Source organism: Chionomys nivalis, chromosome 4, assembly GCF_950005125.1.
Source record: "Chionomys nivalis chromosome 4, mChiNiv1.1, whole genome shotgun sequence".
NCBI lineage: Eukaryota > Metazoa > Chordata > Mammalia > Rodentia > Cricetidae > Chionomys > Chionomys nivalis.
The window spans coordinates 79,105,697-79,126,635 of record NC_080089.1 but is presented as its reverse complement, the minus strand read 5'-3'; the positions used below and the strand labels follow the sequence as shown (position 1 = coordinate 79,126,635).

Genomic DNA, 20,939 nt, shown 5'->3' with positions numbered 1-20,939 from the left:
GCTGTGACATAAAGTTTACCCAGAACTCAGATATCTATGTCTAAAACAACATGTCAAGTATTAAACTAAACAAGTATTAACTGTAGTTTCATGTGTTCATAATTTGAAATGAGAATTGTATTTTCTTTCTATACATTTGTATTAATGCATTTTACACATAATTTATCTTACCCAGCCTGAGTAAAGTCAAAAAATCTGATTGGCAAGTGTAGAACCATTAAAAACTGCTAAGCATAAAAAGGTACTCAGCTGACATAAATATTTTTAAAAATAATAGAGTCAAGATTAACTAGTACCAATAACCAATCCTGATTTACTTTTCATAACTTAAGTGCATGGTTTAGACACAATACAACTGATTACTTGAATTCTGTGGATGAAAATGTATAAATGTTTAAAATTCTTAAACATTTGATGTTTTTAAAATAATAATTACATAATTCTTAGGTTATTTAGTGAGACCAAAATATAAAAAACTGCATAATATATCCCAGATATATGGTTGATACAGCAAAACTATAATGTGAACAGCCTTTCACAAGAATGCTTAAGTATTTACTATTTCAACTCTTTCTTCTCTAGACAATGAATTAAAAAGCATACTTTATGCTTTCTGTTGGGATATTCCTGCAAAGGCTCATGTGTGGAAGATTTGGTTCTCAAGGCAGCAGTATTCAGAGAATGGCTTTGGGGAAGCAACTGGATCATGAAGACTCTGTCCTCACCAGGAGATTAAGCCATTGGTGGGCTCAAAATGTGATGAGCTGAACTTGCCTGACTGAACTAGAGGGCTTGTGGTCTTTACCTTGTCCCTGACACACACTCTCTCTTTCCTTTCCTGTACCTCACCTCCCACTCACTTCTGGCCACCAGGAAGTGAGCAGTTTTACCTAACCACCTACCCTCTGTTGTGAATTCTGCCTCACCATGGCCTAGAATCATGGCAATCACTAACTTGTTGTGGAATATTACTTTAATTATGTACAGGTGTGTTACATTTCTTTATGCTGCATTTGTTTAATTATGTAAAGGTGTGGTGCATTTCACCTTGCCTGCCTGAGACACCTGATTGGTCTAATAAAAAACTGAGTGGCCAATAGCTAGGCAGTAAAGGGATAGGCAAAGCTTGAGGGCAGAGAGAAGAAGTAGGAGGAATCTAGGCTCTGAAGAAGAGGGAGAAAAGAGAACAAAAAACAAAGAAAGGGACACACCTGGGGCCAGACATCCAAGCAGCTGACAGACAGACATGGAGAAAGCAGGAAAGTAGGACACAGAGAATGAAAGGTAAAATGCCTCAAGGCAAAAGGTAGATGAAGAGAAACAGGTTGATTTAAGTTAAGAGAGAGAGTGGGACAAGAACAAGCTAAGGCCAAGAACTCACAACTAATATTAAGTCTTTGTGTCATGGGTTGGGAGCTGGTTGGTGGCCCAAAGAAAGCCTGTTAAAACTAGACATGGACTGAAATATAAAATCATGAACAAAAATAAATCTTACCCACTTTAAAATAATTTGCTCATATATTTTGTCACAACAGTAGAAAGCTTACATATAAATATTCTTAATTAGTAATAGTAATATCAGAGTAGATTGTTAAAATATGGTGATTCCTAGGAAATTTCATAGCATAAAAATTCAAAAAAAGAACATGAGGAAAGCAATGTATTTTGGTCCATAGAGAACGGGAGCTTGCTGTTCTATATATGACAGAGGTTTAGAGAGAGAATTGTATCACCATTCAATTTTAAAACATAAACCTGAAACAAGAAGTTCCAAAATAAAGATATACCCATTAGCAAATTTTTTACATTAAAGATTTTAATTAAAAATAATCTACTGTACCTCAGGGCTTTTTCGATTCTGTAAAATCTGCTTGTCAGTTTCTTTGTTAGCGAAGTACCTAGTGCAGCCTCGGTTTAAATACTAAAACAAAGAATTGATGGTACAATTAACATGGGATCCACTGGGAAAGAACAGGACTACATAGTGAATTCAAGGTCAGCCTGGGCTACATAATGAACCTCCGCCTTGAGGAAACAAACAAAAACTAGAGACCTGAAGGTGAAATTCAGCAACTCGGGATTAACCTACTATGCTGCAGAAGGTCTTAGGATTAATCTCAAAAACTACAAAAACGTGAAGATCTAGGAACGAGACGATTTCTTCGAGCTTTACAAAGGCAAGAGTTAGTACCTATCCCTGCCATCTACTGTCATTCTATGCCAATTTTCTTAATATTCCAGGATTTTTGCCTGATTGCACCAAATGTTTCCAGAAAGTACAGAAAAGTATTTTTAAATTTATAATAATGTTGAGCATTTTTAACTCTATTTTGCAGGATACACGCATATTTCATACAAATATATTAAGCCAGTAAATCACTAAATTATGAATCCGTTTGGATAAAGTAATGACAAAATGAAGTTCGACCATTTTGAAAGCATTCATGCTACGCCTTTGTGTTTATAATTTGATCAGTAAATTATAAAGACAGACTATTTTTAAAAAAAACCTGATGAAATTATCAAAACGCCTTCATATAATTTATAGTATATATTTGGGGAATGGCATAAAGGTATGGTTGTTTGTAACATGACACCTGCCACCACTGGGACTGCCCTAAAGGAGATGAAATCCATCCTGCTGGTCCATACCACAAAGGCAAGAAAACCTTTGGTTGCTCTTGGTAGCTGCCCTTGCAGGGTGCCCTCCCTGTGCAGGGAAAGGCTGTAACTTCTGAGCCTGAAATGGTATGCTCCCAAGTCTTCATGCAAAAAGAAATAGTGCATTAAAGCCTTAGTCATCACTTGACTTTCTGGCCAGCTAAGTGTTGGCAAAATCTAGACATATATCATAATTCATGGGATTTTTAGCAACTTGTATTTCTTTTTTTTTTTTTTTAAAAAAAAGGTCAAAAATGCTTTGTCTGTTTTCATGAATAAAAGATAAGCAATTAACTTCAAATTCCAATTAAGTTGAGAATCAGAGGTCAGAAGAGGAAGGGTGTCAAATCCCTTCAGACTGGCATTACAGATGGCTGTGAGCCATCATGTGGATTCTGGGAGCTGAACCCAGATCCTCTGCAACAGCAGTCAGTGCTCCTAACCGTGGAGCAGCCTCTCAAGCCCTCCCCCCCACAACACTATCAAGCATCAATTCTTCCACCAGGATTTTCAAACCCCTAATTATCACAGCACTGGGGTGGGCAGGCATGTATAGTTTCTTACCATCCATCATAACAGTCAGACAATGTGTGCATTTCCACCACATTCTAAGTTACCCAGGAACAGGATAATGCCTTGCTTATCTTTTAATCCTGGCACAATGTCTAGCACCCAATAATCAGCAGTAAGTATTTATTGCTGAATTATAGTAAGGGGTATAATGATGCTCTCTTTATTAACATTGGTTCAGTGATCACAGTTTTTACAGCTACATTAAAGATAATTTTAAGGCTAGAATTACAGAACCTTATAAAATCTTAATTAGGTTTAAATTAATAAGGTTTTAAACATCTGTCCTTTTACCTACTGAATTACATACCTTCTCATATACTGTTATACATGTTGAGAATCACTTATCTCAAGTATTGTGAAAAGTGATTGAGATTTCAGAGTTGCTTACACTTCAAAGTATTTGCATAAGCTTTCATTTTCCAACTGAGCATCACAAATCTAAAAAGACTACAAAGACCAGTGCTTGAGATTTGGGGATTTCATATCAGAGATATTGAATTCAAATAGACTTCCAAATCTCAATAGAGATCTCATTGGCAAGACTATAGTTCTAACACATCATCTAGTTACATCTCAGGTATCCATGGGAGGTGCAGGGAATCGATGCCTTGGCCCCTTCTGGATACTAGATCCAAAGTTTGCAAAACTTTGCATCACCCTTAAAACAGCATCACACTTGTACACGATCTACTATACACAGCCTATTAAAAACTTCAAATTACATGAAAACTGTTTATAATCCTTACTACAATATAAATGCTCTGTGAAGGAATATTATTCCTTGCTGTTTAGTAAAAATAATAGGAACTAACACAAGCTCAGTATAGATGTATTCTTTATCATCCCAAGTATTTTCAATTCATGATTAGTTAAGCCTAAAATCTGCAGATTCAGAAGCCCACTGTAGTTGATTTACTCTCAGTTACGTACAAATACAACTAGGTATTAAAATACAGTGAGTTTTATCACTGAGGGTAAACAATTTACAAACTTCATGCGAAATTTATTTTCCTTCAACTTACCCGAAAATTATCTGGGGAACTCAAGTGCAGCTTCTCCCTAATGTCTTCTGAAGCCCCAGCACACAACCTGTAAAATATATGGTAATTGCGCTCCTCTTTGCCTTGAACACAAATCCTAGACTTCTCTAGGAGATAGTGAGAAACAAATCCTCCAACAACTGAGCTCTAAAAGACAAGAGAGAAAATAGATTCATGCATTTATGGGATTGAAATACAACTTAATATTCATTTTATCTTTTCTAATAAACATTTGCTTATCAAAGAAGTTAAGATATTTAGCAAATACTGCAAAGAAATATCTAATGAGTATTTCTACAGTTCATCCTTCATTTTAAACACTGTTATCCAGTCTCCACCCTGATCCTTTAGCTTTGGAGCCTCTGCAGCATCGGAACTGACTTTGTGGTGGCCCATAGATGGGTACCAAAGGCTCTCATATTGCATCACCCTCACCTCATGCTGAGAAGACACAAATTGCCCTGACGTCATCATTACAGACCACACAGACCCACAAATACGCGTATCACTATTATCATGCTGCACCCCATGAACACGTACATTATCCCGTTATCAAAACAACAAAAGAATCAAATATGAAAAAAATTAACTACAAAGCTATGATTGATAATGCAGCCAAATTCAATATTTTGATTTTAAACTGATAGAAATTCTGAAGTCATTCTAAATGCACACACACAATAATAATTACAATAATAATGATCTCAGAAAGGACTGTACTAATTAAATTCTAATAAGACCCTTACACTTGCCACAAACATTTCCCAAATGTATCCCACAAGCAGCTTTCATTCACCTTTTCGTTGAAATGAATTTCCACGAACTTCCCAAATCGACTGCTGTTATTGTTACGAACAGTCTTTGCATTTCCAAAGGCTTCCAATAGTGGGTTAGCTATCCAAAAAGAAAAGAAAATATTCCATCAAAAACATCACAAGAAAGGCATGAAGAAAAACTATGGAGCGACATACATGTTACATCTTCACAGGGAAAAAAATGGGGGGAAATGATGGAATAAATGTTTTAGAAATATTAATATGGAAGAACTATCAAGTAATGTCAAATTCCACAAGTATTAAATATTTGCCCACTGTCCTGGTTTTACTTTTGATTGACAAGTGGACAGGATCTAGGGTCATCTAGGAGACAAGCCTCTGGCACAGAGAAAGACAATAGGTTGGTTACTAGGTCAGTATGAAGACAGTATGAGCAAAGATTTATAGGAGATGCAAAGGTTCTTCCACCTCTAGGAGAAAAGCACTGTAGACCACAGATAAGAAGATTCTTCTACGTTAACTTCAGATATACCTAATTAAAAAAATAAAAATCAGCAATACCTTCAACAATTCTATCATCAATATCTTGACCAGTCCCATAAGATTCTGTCAGGTATCTATTTAAAATACAAGATTAAAAAAAAACTTGAATAATAATTGAGTACAATATATTTAGAAATTTACTATTTAATACATATCAAACTGAAACATGGGTCATCATTGAAACTGCTTAGTTATTTTTAATTGTTATTACATTTTTATGTTTCTGTATGTGTCTTGTGTGGGCATATGCAGGTCATGGAATTATATTTTTAAGCTGTTTGGAAATATTCTGATTTTTAACAAATTTTCAACTAGGTTTACATAAGTATCTCAATTAACTATTTAACTTAATAACTATATACATTTCCATAACAAATAGAAACTTTCATACCCACCATGAAAAAACTAAGAACTGTAATAGATTAGAAATAACATTGATAAAAAAAAAATTCAGGATGTGCTGGTTCTAGCAGTATCTTCACCACTAAATTTAACTTTCTTGAGTTTGTGTGGTGGTATACATTAATCACCAACTCCATAGGACTTGGAATCATCTAGAAGGCAGGTCCACAACCATGTCTGTGAGGGATGGATTGGTTAGATAACTGAAGTGGGAAGACCCACCTTAGACGTGAGTGACAGCATTCCATGTGCTGGGATCCTGGACCACACAGAGAAGATCCAAAAGGCTAGGCATAGCACTCACTCATCCCTCCCTGCTCCCCGACTGTGGATGCAATGTGACCAGCTTCTGCCAGCATGCCTTCTCCACCATGGTGTATTTGAACCCTTGAACCATGAACCAACATGAGCCTTTCTTCTCTTAACTCTTTCTCATCTGATTTTTTGTCACAGCAATACTGATTTACAGTATTTAAATTGAAAGAATGAAACTATAGTCCTGAGGTAATGCTCCCTCCTCTCTTAAAATGTTATGATTGTACACCAAATGTTGAGAGTTTAATATGATGGTAGAAAGGGGGATCTGATGAGAGAAGGTATAAGAGAAAGTATAAACAAAAAGTTGTTTCAAAGATATTTCATAGCATCAACATTGAGAATAGAATGTCCAGTTGGATTCTGAAGGAGTACCCCTAGGTTTCTTATTTCCTAGCTAGCACTAACTTCTTAGAGAATCCTCCAAAACATAACACACCACAGCCAGCTTCCTACAACATAGAGATTGCCTTCCATATAAGATGTTTATTTCTTCCAAACTAATGCAATGGTATTAAAAGTCAATCTGCTTAAATAACCTATCATTACCCCCTACTGACTCTCTCTCTCTCTCTCTCACTGACTCTCTCTCTCTCTCTCTCTCTCTCAAAACTGCACTATTCACAATAGCCAATTGACAGAAACAACCCAACTGCCTATCAACACATGTACAAATGCAGCAAATACAATAGTTCCCTGCGATGAAATTTATTCAGCCCTAAAATTCATGAAGGAAATTTTAATGCATACTATAACATAGGACACATATTATAACATGGTTATTATATATATATATATATATATTTTTTTTTTTTTTTAAGAGTCAGGGTCTTACTAAGTTTTCTTGGCTCCCATACCCTTGAAACAAAAGTGATCTTCCTGCCTCAATCTCCCAAAAAGCTGAGTGTGTGCATGTGTGTGTATTTGTGTAGACATATAGGCAGGCACATGTCACTATAACCAGCTCAAACATGAGTGAATTACATATTGAACTAAATGAAATAAGGAAGTCACTGAAAGATTAATACTATATGATGCCACTTAAACCAAGTACTTAGAGAAATGCATAGAAACCTGAAAGAGAACAATGGTTCTGGGGGAGTACTATTTTATTTATGTACTATTTATAATGATTACAGCATCTGGGGGAGTACTATTTTATTTATGTACTATTTAATGAGTACAGCATCTGGGGAGTACTATTTTATTTATGTACTATTTAATGAGTGCAGCTCCCAGTTTTGTGAGATGAGAAACATAAACAACACAATGACACGGATGTGATGACATGAATGTCCCTCATGCTGCTGAACTTCAAAACGGGTACTTGGCAAACTCAGTGTTACACATTTTTTTTACCATGAAAATAATGTCAGACTGCTCAAAACACTGCAGATTAGCTAAATACTCACCTTAGAACAAACTTTGTATTTTCTGTTTTGCCAGCTCCTGATTCTCCAGACACAATGATAGACTGGCTCATCTTAAGCACCTTCATGTCTCGAAAAGCCTTATCAGCTGCAGGCAAAGCAACACAGTAATATAGCAAGCTAAGTTATTGCCAAGAGTTTACTCTAGTGGCCTTTACACCTAAAGAAGTCATGAATGTGTGTTCAAAGATAAAGTCATCCAAAAGGTTTATGTAAGTATTTACTTGCAAGGTTCCTAACAGCTAAGTAATAGGAAATCCAAACATCTCAAGATTGTGCTAGATTGTCTCCACACTGAGTTTTGGCTAGGCTCAAATGCCAGAGTAGAGCTGCAGAGAGACAGGAAATGCTCAGTGCACATAGATAATGAGGTCTCCAGTGAAAAGCAAGAAGGAATGAGCTTCCAATTAGAAACTTGGCAACTGTACCCATTGTGAGAGAGAAAAACAACTGAAAAATAAATCTAGGGAATGATATTTTCAGCTCCATCCACTGACCTGAAAATTTTATAGATGCATTTTCATTCACAGCTGAGTGAGGAAACCCAGACCCAGAGAGAACATCACACGGTTTCTCTCATTTGTGGGTGTTAGCCTTGAATCTCCAGATGTGTGTGTGTCTCGTTTGCAATAACCACAGCAGTCAAGAAATTAATAGGGAATCATCAGGAAGTGGGGCTTTCAGGGGAGGGACAATAGGATGCAGTAACATAAAGGGGAATGATGGAACAAGGATGGTTGAATGGGGGTAAGGAATGGGAGGAAAGATAAAGGCAGGAATAGGGGAGAGGGGAGTGGGAGGGCAGGGTAAAGGAGAGAATATGGGGAGAGATAACACACTAAACACCTTCTAAAAGCAGTCATAAAAATCTACTACTGCAGAAGCTTCCTAGAATATAAACATACACATATAAGAAGAGCTTAAATGGCTTAAATGGAGTTACCCTCTAATGGGACAACAATGCCCTATTAGATACTATAGGCTAACAAATTAAAAGCCCGATGTCAGAATATGTTACCTCATTGTTGGCCATTCAAGCAAGTCCCAAAGACTCCAAATATTGCCTGAAAATTCTCATTACTCCAGAACTTGACAGTAAGACCCTTATCACATACCTGAGTCGGAAAATATGAAGAAATCGAGCTGGTACTGACTTGGATGAAAGTTTCATCCCTATTGGCTAACATTCCTAGTTCTGGGAGGTGCTATGCATGCTACCAGAGGAGAAAAGGAATTCAAGCTTATTCAGATGTGAACCCTGCAAACATCAACGACAATGTGCCTGGCAAGACAGGCCCACTGGTGCAGCAGTGGCATGGAAGTCATAAGAGTAACAAACCATTTTGTGCTTGGACTAAAGGCTCTCGGCACCAGATGAAACCCATAGCTGGCGCAATTATCAGGGCCAAGAACCTGTGGCTATACAGATCATAGGACCTAGTGAGTAATCGACTCCTGTTAATCTGCTAATAAGATATAATATTTTTAAAAAGATATAATATACCAACCCCTAACTACTTCTCATTATACCCACAGATTACTGCAGTTCTCAAGCTTCATCAGCAAAGGTTCTTTTTTTAAAGACATATATTTTTTATTTTATGTGTATTGATGTTTTGACTGGATATATGTTAAGTGTGCCACATACGTATGTGCCTACAGAGATCAGATGAGGGCATCAGACCCCTCTAGAATGATAGTTTACAGGTGTTTATGAGCTACCATGTGGGCGCTTGGAGCCAAACAAGGGTCAGCAAGGCTCTTAACCACTGATCTATCTCCCCAGCTCAAAAAGTTTCTTTTGGCATTCGATGGTAATTAACACAAATTGCCACAATTGGTCAAGGTTCAGAGAGTAATTGCTTGAGGAAGTCTCAGCCCTAAGTAGAGCAACTATATCACAACCCCATCCATTCCCAGGGCTCAGGGATCACTGCAGAAGAGGGGGCAGAAAGGCAGCAGCAGATAAGGTCATGACAGCGTTGGATACAAGAGGAGAGTGCACATATGAACCCACAGAAATTGTGGAGCACACACAAGACCTGCGCAAGCTTGGCCCAGACAGAATCCCAGTGTGGAGGGGGAGAGGTGGGCATGAAGTTCCATCACTAGCTGAGGAGCTGCTGGTAATTCATGGCTGCCAGAAGAGGGAGAGCTGACTTCTTGAAAGGTATGACCCTTGTAGGTCTAACATGCTCCAGAAGGTGGCCACACACCTAAGAGTGAAGGGCCAGCACTAAGGGCGCTCAGTGCAGCTTTACAAGGAAAAAAAATGAAGACACAAGTAGGGTGGGGATGGCATTGGGGAACTGATTTGGGAGGAGAGGAGTGAGGGTGGTGAATCTGAACGAAACACAAAGTACAAAATCTCAGAACTAATAAAAATATTTAAAAACTAAACCTTTGGAATTTTGCTCTCGTTACTATTAAGTGGGGCCGATCTATTGGGAGCTCACCAAGGCCAGCTGGACTGCTACTGAAAAAAACATGGGATAAAACCTGACTCTCTGAATGTGGCGGACAATGAGAGCTGACGAGAGGCCAAGGAGAATGGCACGGGAACTTTCATCTGGCGATGGATCGAGAGAGAGACAGAGACCCAATTTGGAGCAACGGTCTGAGCTCTTAAGGTCCAAATGAGGAGCAGAAGGAGGGAGAACATGAGCAAGAAAATTAGGACCACGAGGCGTGCACCCACCCACTGTGACAGTGGAACTGATCTATTGGGAGCTCTCCAAGGCCAGCTGGACTGGGACTGAATAAGCATGGGTTGAAACTGGACTCTCTGAACATGGCGGACAATGAAGGCTGATGAGAAGCCAAGGACAATGGCACTAGGTTTCGATCCTAATACGTGAACTGGCTTTGTGGGAGCTTAGCCTGTTTGGATGCTCACCTTCCTGGGCCTGGATGGAAGTGGGAGGACCTTGGTCTTCCTGTAGGGCAGGGAATTTGGACCGCTCTTCAATATCGAGAGGGAGGGGGAATGGACTGGGGGGAGGAGAAGAGGAGTGGGGATGGGGGAGGGGAGTGGGGGGAGGGGGCAATGTGTGGGAGGAGGGGGAGGGAAATGGGAAACGGGGAGCAGTTGGAAATTTTAATTAAAAAAGAATAAAAAAAATTGTACAGAATGTGTTAACATTTCTAAGATAGGCCAAATTAAATTGCTTTAAGTCTCCCTAACTTAGTATTATTTATATAGAATCTTTAGCTATCTTCCTTACACTACAAGAAATGAAGCTGTAATGGCTTAAATGTTTAGATTACACAAACTAAGCACAATTAATTCTGTTGATGTGACTAAACAGAAATGAAGTCAAAAATTAGTTCCCCCCAGAGATCTTCACATTGAGCCAAATTACTCTCCGAAGGATAAATATCACATTCTCTCTCATGTGACTTGAAAGCAGAAGGGAGACTAACTTGGAAAGAGGAGGAATCAGCAAGAAAGGAGAGAGGGACAACAGAGGATAAAGAAGAGACCATGAGAAAAATACATGATATAATTTCCTTTGAAAATGTCATCATTAACTGATTTTTGCACAGTGAACATTTAAAAAAAAGTTCCAAAGCAAGTTGCCTCAAGAAGAGCCAAACTCCCAAACATGTGCTACCCATACAAACAAAAATAGCTTTACAAATGGATTTTACTCTAAGAATCTACAAACAGTGTTGCATGGGTATTCCCACCAGTCCACTATGATTGAAGCATCTGCCTGCAGAGAGATGCTGCCGGCAGGCAGAGGAACCTTTGGGAAGGAGGACCCAGTACAAAGCCCTTGGGTAACTAGAGACATACTCTGAGGAACTCCCCTAATCTTAAAAGGAGCCTGCGAGCTTCTCTCGGGGTCGCCATTTGCTTATTTGCTGTTTGACCTCTTGCATTCATGGGAAAATAAATAAATGTTCCTGTTGATTGCATCCGTGTCAGGTAGTCTTTTTGTGGGACTTCACGTGGACCCTAACACTGGTTATGTCTGACTACGAAGGCTTTGCCAACATATCCTGAATTTGCCAGGATACAGGTAGAACATAAGCTCTAATTTCTGATCATCCACTCCACCCCTCTGTGCCTCCAAACCAGGGTCTTCAGGATGAGAGGCTGAGAAAGTCAAGACAGACACTATTGTCTTCCCACTTAGGCTCCTTAGTCATTTGAAATTCTGCAATTTTATATAAAAAGCTATGGAGCAAGATAAAGCAAAGAAGAAGGCTGCTATAATAGCTCTTCGAGTCTTGCCATGCCAGGATGGCACATACCTTTCCCAGCACTCAGGAGGCATAAGTAGGTGGATTTCTGAGTTCAAGGCCAGCCTGGTCTACAGAGTGAGTTCCAGGACAGCTAAGGCTATTACACAGAAAAGCACTTGTCTCAAAAAGAACAAGAACAAAAACAAAACAACAAACAAACAAAAATCCCTAGTTCCAGTCTGGCTCAGGTAACATATTTACAAGCGATGCCCAAGCTAAGACAGAAGGAGACTACCTTGGAGATGCACTTGATCATAAGGATTGAAACATACCATTAGAACCAGGCCTGATGACACACCAGCAACCCCAGACCTCAGAGAGGAGAGACAGGATTTCAAAGCTAGCCTGGTCTTGGTCTCTCTCTCTCTCTCTCTCTCTCTCTCTCTCTCTCTCTCTCTCTCTCTCTTCCTCTCAAAAAAAAGTACTATTAAGTTGTCTTCTATTATGCCTACTTTCAATGGGGCAGACACACCTCAGAGGCCACAGGCATTTGATAAATAATGCATGGCTGGCCCATGAGTTGCCTGCAAAAGTATTAGATCCTCCCTGGGTAGAATACATGCTCGAACAACACTAACACCCAAAAGGCATACAGGTCTTGCAAAATATGTATTCAATGCATGGTATCTTTTATTAAATAATAAACTAACTAGGAGAACAGCATTTGCAACCTGGCACCTGAAGGACTGGCCAGGCATGTGACCAATATCTGTGACCTGACCCATGAAGGACTACCCAGGGGTGTGCCAGGAATCTGAGAGCCTGGAAAAAAACACTGCCACCAACACTAGGGAGAGTACACTCAGACTTTATCCCCACCCAGTTCTCTCTCCTGTGTATCTGTCCTTCTCTGTTTAGCAGCCACTCTACCCAGACAGCTCTGCTCTCTTATCTTTCCCATCTCTTTCCATCTCCCTCTCTCCTCCCCTTCTCTTCTTTTGTTTTCCTTTAACCATCCCTTTCCCTCTTTTGTTTTCCTTCCAATTGTCTTTCCCACAGACCATGTTCTAGCCTAGTGTGTGGGTCTCCATGTCTCAGCCACTTTAGGCTGGAACTCTTTTAGGTTATTTGCTAGCTGTATTCCCCTCTTTCTTTTCATTCCACCTGTAAGCCAGCTCCCTTACCCTGCAAGTATTTCTGCTACAATCAAGACTAAGGCGAGAGTTTCCATTTTCTCCACTTTTATCAACATAGTGCTTCAAGTCTTGGTTATAGAAATAACACAAGAGAAAGAAACAAAAGAAACACAAATAGAAACATTAGTCAGCATTATCAAATGATATGAGAGTATATGAAACCCTAGAGCATGCCACAGAAAACTTCTGGGGCTAAGACACACTTTCAGAAATGTGACAGGACACAGAATAAACATACAAAACTCAGTAAGCTTTTCATACACCAATAACAAGCATATTGAGAAATAAATCAAGGAAATAATTCCCTGAGTAATTGCCTTGAAGAATAAAATAAAATGCCTATGACAAACCTAACTAAGGCAGTGAAAGACTCTACAGTGAAAACTTTCAAACCTGAGAAGAAGACATTGGAAAAGATACCAGAAGAGTGGAAAGACCTCCCATGCTCACAGATGGTAACAATCAGTATTACGAATATGGCTATACTACCAAAAGCAATCTACAGATTTAAAGCAATATTCATAAAATGTCATTCCAATGTCATTCTTCACATAAGTAGAAAAGAAATCTTAAAATTCATATGGGAATACAGAACATCCCAGATAAATAAAGCAATCTTAGGCAAGAACAATAGTTGAGACCATCATATTCGATTTCAAGTTGTATTACAGACTAGTAGTAGTAGTAATAATAATAATAATAATAACAAAAGACAGCACAGTACAGCACAGTATAGATAATAGAATATAATGCAAAACCCAGATATAAACCAGATAGATTTTTTTATAAAGGTGTCAAAAATATACCCTGGAGAAAAAGACAGTCTCTCAGTCACATGTAGAAGAATGAAGCCCAATCCTTATTTCTCACTCCATTCAAAAATCAGGTGTAAATATATGAAAACTCTTAGTGTGAGACCTGAAAGTCTGAAGCTGTTAGAGGAAAAGGTCAACCAAACACAAGATATGGCACAGGCAGAGGTTTTCTGAGTGGTCCGGAAGTGGTCTCCAGTCACACCGGAAGTAATGCCAACAACTGGCAAATATGATCCCATGAGATCAATGAGCTTCTTCTACATGTCAAAGGAAACACTGATTAGATGAAGAGACAGCCTACACAGAGGGATGAGATCTTTTCCAGCTAGATATCTAACAAATAATAGAATATACAAAGATTTTAAGGAAGAGGGGCAGAAAGAACGTAAGAGCCAGAAAAAGGGATGGGGAGAAAAGTGGAATGCTGACTGCCGGGCATGAAGGACATGGCTGTCCCAATCCTGAACCCATACCAGTTATGATTAACTGCACAACATGGAGCTGTTAAAAACACCCTGTCATGGAAGGGAAAGAGCTCACAGAGCTCCACCTCTTCGTAAGGATTTATACACAGTCAATGGTTGCTGGGGAGGCAGAGACATTTTTTCTAGTAATATAGCCATGATAAGGTGCCCACGCTCCTATAAACAAAACTAATTAAATCCATTGGGTCACACACAAAAAAGGGTGAGATTGGAACAGGAAGAATATTAGTGGGAGTGGAAATGGGTGAGTATCATCAAAATACATTATGCACACACATATGAAAATGTCATAATGAAAAAAATTAAGTACACTTAATATATGCGAACAAAAAGGAAACACTTAAACACTGCTGGTGGGAATGGCAACTAGTACAGCCTCTATGGAAATCAGTATAACAGTTCCTCAAAAAAATAAAAAAATAAACAAGTAAAGCTATTACCATAGCTCAGTAAAGTACTTGCTATGCAAGCCCAGCAACCAGAGTTTGATTTCTAGAACACATGTAAAAGTAGAAGAGAAATACATTGACCTCCACACATGACCCACTCCAAGTTATCCTCTGACCTCCACACATGCACCTTGCCACATGCAACCTTGCAAGTACACACATGTGCGAGTACACACACATACACACACACACAGACATACATACAGTTTTTTAAAAATAAAAACAACAGTAGATTTACCAATCCTGGGTGTTTACCCAAGAGACTCCAAGTCAAGAGATCACAGAGGTACTTGCACACCAGTGTTTACCACAGCACAATTCACAACACCTGAGTTCTTTTACTAACCTAGGTGTCCTACAACATAGAATAGATAAGGAAAATGTTCTATCGAACAATCTCCAGCCATAAAGAAAAACAAAATTACAACATTTGCAGGAAAACAGATTTAACTGGAGATCATCAAAGTAAGCAAAACTGAGGCAATCTCATGTTTTCTCTCCTATGCAGTTTCTATGTTACATAGATACATAATATCACATAGGAAGATTTATATCAAAGTAGAGGTGAAACTCTCTAGGGAACAAAGTGGACTAACAAAAGGAGGAGGGTAGAGAAGGGGCGAGTACAGGGTGTGAGGGAGGATGGAGGAAGGGTGCATATATTCAATAAACAGTAAACAGCTGCATAAAAACATCCTGATATAGCACAGTAACATGTACAGTGAATCTCAAAACAACTTAAAAATCAAGTAAATTTGTATGATATGAGAAAAGACAAGAATTAAAAATATAACTTACCAATTGCAAAGACATGAGGTGGCATCGTCCCAAGAGACTTTCCTTGATATGACTTTATTGTATCTGAAGAATATATTTTAGGAATATCAAAGTATGGATTCACTGCAATCAGAATGTTGGCGACATATGTCTAAGTAGGAAAAGCAGAAAAAGGAAATTTCCATGTATTACTTTCCTTCAAAACTAAGCAAGGCAAACAGGAGAAATATTCAGTGGACAGAAATCTTCAATTCTCATACAAACAAGACTTCACAATCTACATTTCTAGCCCTAAATTAAATATTTTCTGATTTTACAGAGTCTACTATTTCTCAAGTTCCAAAGAAATACTTATTTCCAAATAAATGTTCTTATGTTGTCATTCCACAGTCATTTCAAAGTCAACACCTTAAAAAAAAAAAAAGATTATACTTTACCATGTCCCTATGACTCATTAAAAAAAAAAATACCTTCCCATCATTCTCCTGGGTGATGGCTTCAATACATGTTGACTCTACCTAGAGTCCACAAGCTAGGTCCTACAGCTCATCTCAGGTCACAGGTATCCTCGGACTATTCACCACGACACTAAAGCATTTAAACGATCTTCTAGCTCAGTCTGAGCCTCCCTGTCAATGAATGCTCGGGAGTGAAACAGCTCTGATGTGACCACTTGGTCATGGGAGTTCTGCAGAACACCACACGCTAACCACTGGCGGGTAACTGTTCCACGAGCAACTTCAACTTCCTTTTAAAATTGAAATTTAATTTGGTATTTAAAGGCCATAATAATGTACTAACAGAATTTATAAAACTTCTACTTGGGGAAATAGAGAGTTGTAGTTTAGAACACTGGCAAAACCAAGGCATACAAGGCCCTACTTCTCTCCTTTCTTTCCAACTGTGGAAGAGAAATCCTGCGCTTTCAAACTGCTAAATGCACACAAAGTCCCCAAAGACACTTCCTGGAGCAGAGTGGTGACAAGAATAGATGGGACTGGAGAGGTGGCTCAGCACTGTCTGCTCAAACAAAGGAGCCAGGTTTGGCTCCCAGAAGCTTCTTGGGACTTCCACAGGCACAAGTCACATACAGGTTGCACATACATACAATCAGGCAAAACACACAGACACATAAAATAAAAAGAAATAAATCCCTAAAAATGAGGACAAAAAGTAAACGATAAGAGATTTCAATAACATGAAAATGTTAAATGAGGCTCATCTATTGTTTTAATCAAATCTAACTACCAAAAAAGCTTAAATTATTACTCTAAATTGCTTCCTTCCCATATTTATGCATCTATATAAACAGTAATTGATACATTTATTTAGATTTTACAATAATAACAAATTCATTTATGGGTTGGCCACCATCTCATGACTTTATAACTAAAAAGCCTAACTGGCTAGGAGAAGAGGACATGCCACTCCTGACTTCAGGCAACCTGACAACTCTGGTCCTTACGCTCTACTCAGAAGAGGCAGTCTCCAGTTATATCCAAATTGATTTTCACTGATTTACAAGTTAAACTGTTTCAACAGGCTTTAAAACTTTGCTGCTTCAATATCTAAAACAACACTCAGTGAACGTTAGAGTCTGTTCAATCACAAGTTATAAACAGAATAAACTTCACCTCTGAAAACACTTCTACCCAAGAATCCCTATATTCACACCTAAACTGACTCTTTAGTCAGTTGAACGTATGGGGTGAAATGGAAGGAAGTGGAGTCTTATCAGCATGCACAGCCAGGAGACAAGCAGATTCTTTGGGAGAGATCGCGCTAGTTCTATTTCCAAGCTGTCAGTACTTGGACAGATGGCAAAGACTAGATGTAATTTAGTCAGAATTAAGTAAGTACAATTAGGCAAATTGATAGTGATATAAAAGATTAAGACTGTCATTTGATCTTGTAAGTGTCAAAGAAGCCATGTGCGTCCTTCGTTCAAAAATAATGAAGCCCATCTTTATAACAGGATACCAGAGTGTGGTAATCCATCTCCAGCCAACAAAAGAATCTACGACCAGGTCAGAACATTATAAAATCTCATCTGTGCCCAGCGAATAATAATAATTAAAACACAGTAGCTAAATAACTATCTGAATTTTCTGAGACTAACTACTCACAACAAAAGTCTTTCTTTGTGTTTAATGGTCTGCACATTTCAGAACCAGAATGTAAGGAATAATGAAATCCTACAGTTATTTAGGCTCCATGATCAGCATGCTTGTCTATCTGATACTTCTTCAGCTAGTGCCTTCTAGTCTTTACTTACTTAATTTTCCTCATTTAGCTTTCTTTTTAACTTCAGTACTTATATGTCGCCTTAAATTCTCTGCACAGTGTGAAAACTGAAATTAAACAGATGTGTAAACATATACCAAAAATAAATGCCAAAATAGTTTTAACCACTCAAATTGGACCTTTATAAGTCCAATAATTGGTTTTCTGAATTCATTATCTTATTCTGCAGATTTTATTAAGTACCCACTGTGTTCCAGGCATATGGGAGAGCATGCATTAGAACTCTCATGTACACTCAGACCATGCAGGGAAAAAGTAAATGTGCCATGTGAGACAATTACCCACAAAAACTAAAGTCATTGGTCAAATACTTACATAGATTCTGTCTTTACTGTACCGAACTTTGACATTATGGAGGAGTGTGGCTTCATTTAAGTACATCAGTGAACCTAAGAGAAAATTTAGAGAGTTGAAATAAAGATTAAAAATAAAGCTCATTATACATAATTACTCTGATTCCCGTTTAAAATTCACTTGTTAGGGTAGATTTAATACCACGTTTTTTAGAACACAGGTACACATAAACCCCATGGGCTAGTACAAAACAAATCCATCTGGGGTACGTTGCATTGGTAGAACACTTGCCTAAAATAAATCTTGTTCATTACATCTGTAAGAATTATAGATGATACATTCCAGCTAGGGGAGTTACATATAGTGAGTACCAGTGATGTATTCTGCTGAGGTCAGGTTTAAATGTCAACTATCAATCAAGTGGAAAGAACTATTGTAGCCATTTAGGACCCTGCAAAGTGAGCTACTAATCCAGTTCAATGCTAGAAGCTTACTGATAAAAGAGAAACCATATAGATTTAGAATAATAAGAACAATAGAATAATAAGGGTCATTTGGATAGTTCTCATGATGACTGATAAAAGGAGTCAGGCCCAAGAGATATCATGCATCCAGCATATTTATGAGTTAAGTTCAAAATCAGAACAAACACCTTGTTTCTCTGTTCTGTTGCAGTGATCCATCCCAAGTTCTTCCCTACCTAGTCCCTATGCACTCCCATCTCCTATGCTTCATTTCCACGACAAGCCAGAGCAGAAGGTACGCTCATCGGCTTGCTGTTGCGACCATAATTCTATCAGTTATCCAAACTGAAAACAGTAGTCAACATCAGAACTATCTCTTCTTGTCCCCACTTGAAGTCAGTTTCTAAATCTTCTCATCACATAAAGAAAGATACAACCCACTGCCAGGTTCATGGTAAGTATCCTAATGTTAACACAACCTGAATCCCTGGCTTGTCTCTCCCTCGTGTCTATAGCCCCATTGCTGTGCAGGATGGCTGTGAAGGTCACCCTACCTCTTCCGTAGTTAGAGTGACTTCTATTTGTCTACTGCTTTCATCTCTATTCTTCTAGTCCAGACTGCGGGGTGAATTAAGTAGACTAGAGCACTAACTAAGTCTCTCTCCATCTCAGAGAACACTGCCGGGGCTCAACTACAAACATTCACCTTAAACTCGATTGAAAGCTGTTATTAAACATGCATTCAAATGGTCAATTTTACAATTTTCTATAATCTGTTCTAATATCTAACTTGTACACAACATTTTTATGATTTTCTATAACCTGTTTTAATACCTAACTTGTACATAGACAGCTATTTATCAAACATATTTATCAAACCCACAATCTATTCATACATTGTCTCTGCCTATAACATCCTATATATATGTGTGTGTGTGTGTGTATATATATATATATATATATATATATATATATATTTCCTTTAAAGTCACTTCTCAAAATGATACTTCTCCAACCTCACCACCTCCAGAGCTAGTCTCTTCTTTCCTAATCTGTCTGGATTAGGATGATAATTTTATACTTCTGGTTTCAGTTACTAAGCCAAGTACTTGAGAGCAAGATGCTGCACACTTCATTTGTTTTACGGGTCCTCACCTAAGACGTAGCACATGTTCAGTACCTGTATCCCCAGTATAACAAGTGCCTACAAAAGCCTCTTGCTAGACCTTCAGGGCAAAGAACAGCCATGTTTCTGCATTAGACAATGAAGTCAGCTCACTTTCTAAGGACCTCATTGCTTTCTGATGCCCGTGAAAGCAGAGCAGGAGAGTGAGCAGTAGGGTGGGGCTCTTCACAGTTGAGCTGTAGCTTTCCTTTGAACTGAGGAAGGATTTGGAAGGGCTGGTTATCCAGCCGCCTTCATTCCTGCTCTTCTCCCACCGTCGTTCCCTACAAGTCCGATCTACACGTTGCTGCTTCTCTATTCAAAGCATTCTGCTGAGCCTCTCCCCACATCTCACTTTCCTCTGAACACCTGCCTACACACTAGCATCTGCTCCCTCTAAGGGAGAATCGCTGATAGCACAGCATGCAGACAGGGTCAAAACCAGCCATGTAACCGGATACTGACATGTGGATGGCTGCTAACTCTATTCTCCTCACCCCAGTCCTTACTCCCCACCTGCCTTCTCAAAGATATCTGTTCATCCAGCCAAATAAACTCCTAACAGACACAATATCTGTCAAAGGCAGGAGGACCTTCAGTCACACTGATCAGGCTATTCCATTTTCATGGGAGAAAAAAATCTGCTGTTTGTCGAAGTGGGAAAGGTTAAGTTTCAACCACCTCCCTAGTAGTGTGATCCAGCAATGCTCACAAGGGTCCAGGAACACCTAGTTTCATCCCACCCTCTTCTGGTAGCCAGCCCTACAGTTACTTAGCTTGGCTATTTACAATACTTTATATGGACTGCTTACTTTTAATGTCTAAGTATTTAGAGATTTAACTATAGTCAAAAGAACAACAATATTTTTTTTTTGAAACAGTCTCTGACTGGCCTGAAACTCACTATATAGAGAGACCAGGCTGGCCTTGAACTCACAGAGACCTGCCTGTTTCCACTTTCCAAGAGCAATGATTAAAGGTGAGCACCACCACACCTCGAAGAACACTTTTTTTAGTGCATGTACATTTAGTGATGGGTCATGCATGGCATGGCACTGA

The 20,939-nt window shown here is 38.7% G+C and overlaps 1 protein-coding gene across 9 annotated transcripts in view; it reads right to left on the bottom strand.

Moving 5' to 3' along the window:
- The window catches only part of Myo6 (myosin VI), a 136,128-nt gene that overhangs the window by 56,358 nt on the left and 58,831 nt on the right, over positions 1 to 20,939 (bottom strand). For all 9 annotated transcript variants that reach the window (XR_009057035.1, XR_009057036.1, XM_057768793.1 and 6 more), the window contains exons 4-10: positions 18,273 to 18,346; positions 15,675 to 15,804; positions 7,723 to 7,828; positions 5,612 to 5,667; positions 5,071 to 5,168; positions 4,257 to 4,421; positions 1,841 to 1,921 (exon numbers count right to left, since the gene is read on the bottom strand). Coding sequence is in view for 7 of the 9 variants with exons in the window: in XM_057768793.1 (XP_057624776.1) it covers positions 1,841 to 1,921; positions 4,257 to 4,421; positions 5,071 to 5,168; positions 5,612 to 5,667; positions 7,723 to 7,828; positions 15,675 to 15,804; positions 18,273 to 18,346 (710 nt within the window). In the remaining 2 variants the exon portion in view is untranslated. The remainder of the gene's footprint in view (positions 1 to 1,840; positions 1,922 to 4,256; positions 4,422 to 5,070; positions 5,169 to 5,611; positions 5,668 to 7,722; positions 7,829 to 15,674; positions 15,805 to 18,272; positions 18,347 to 20,939) is intronic.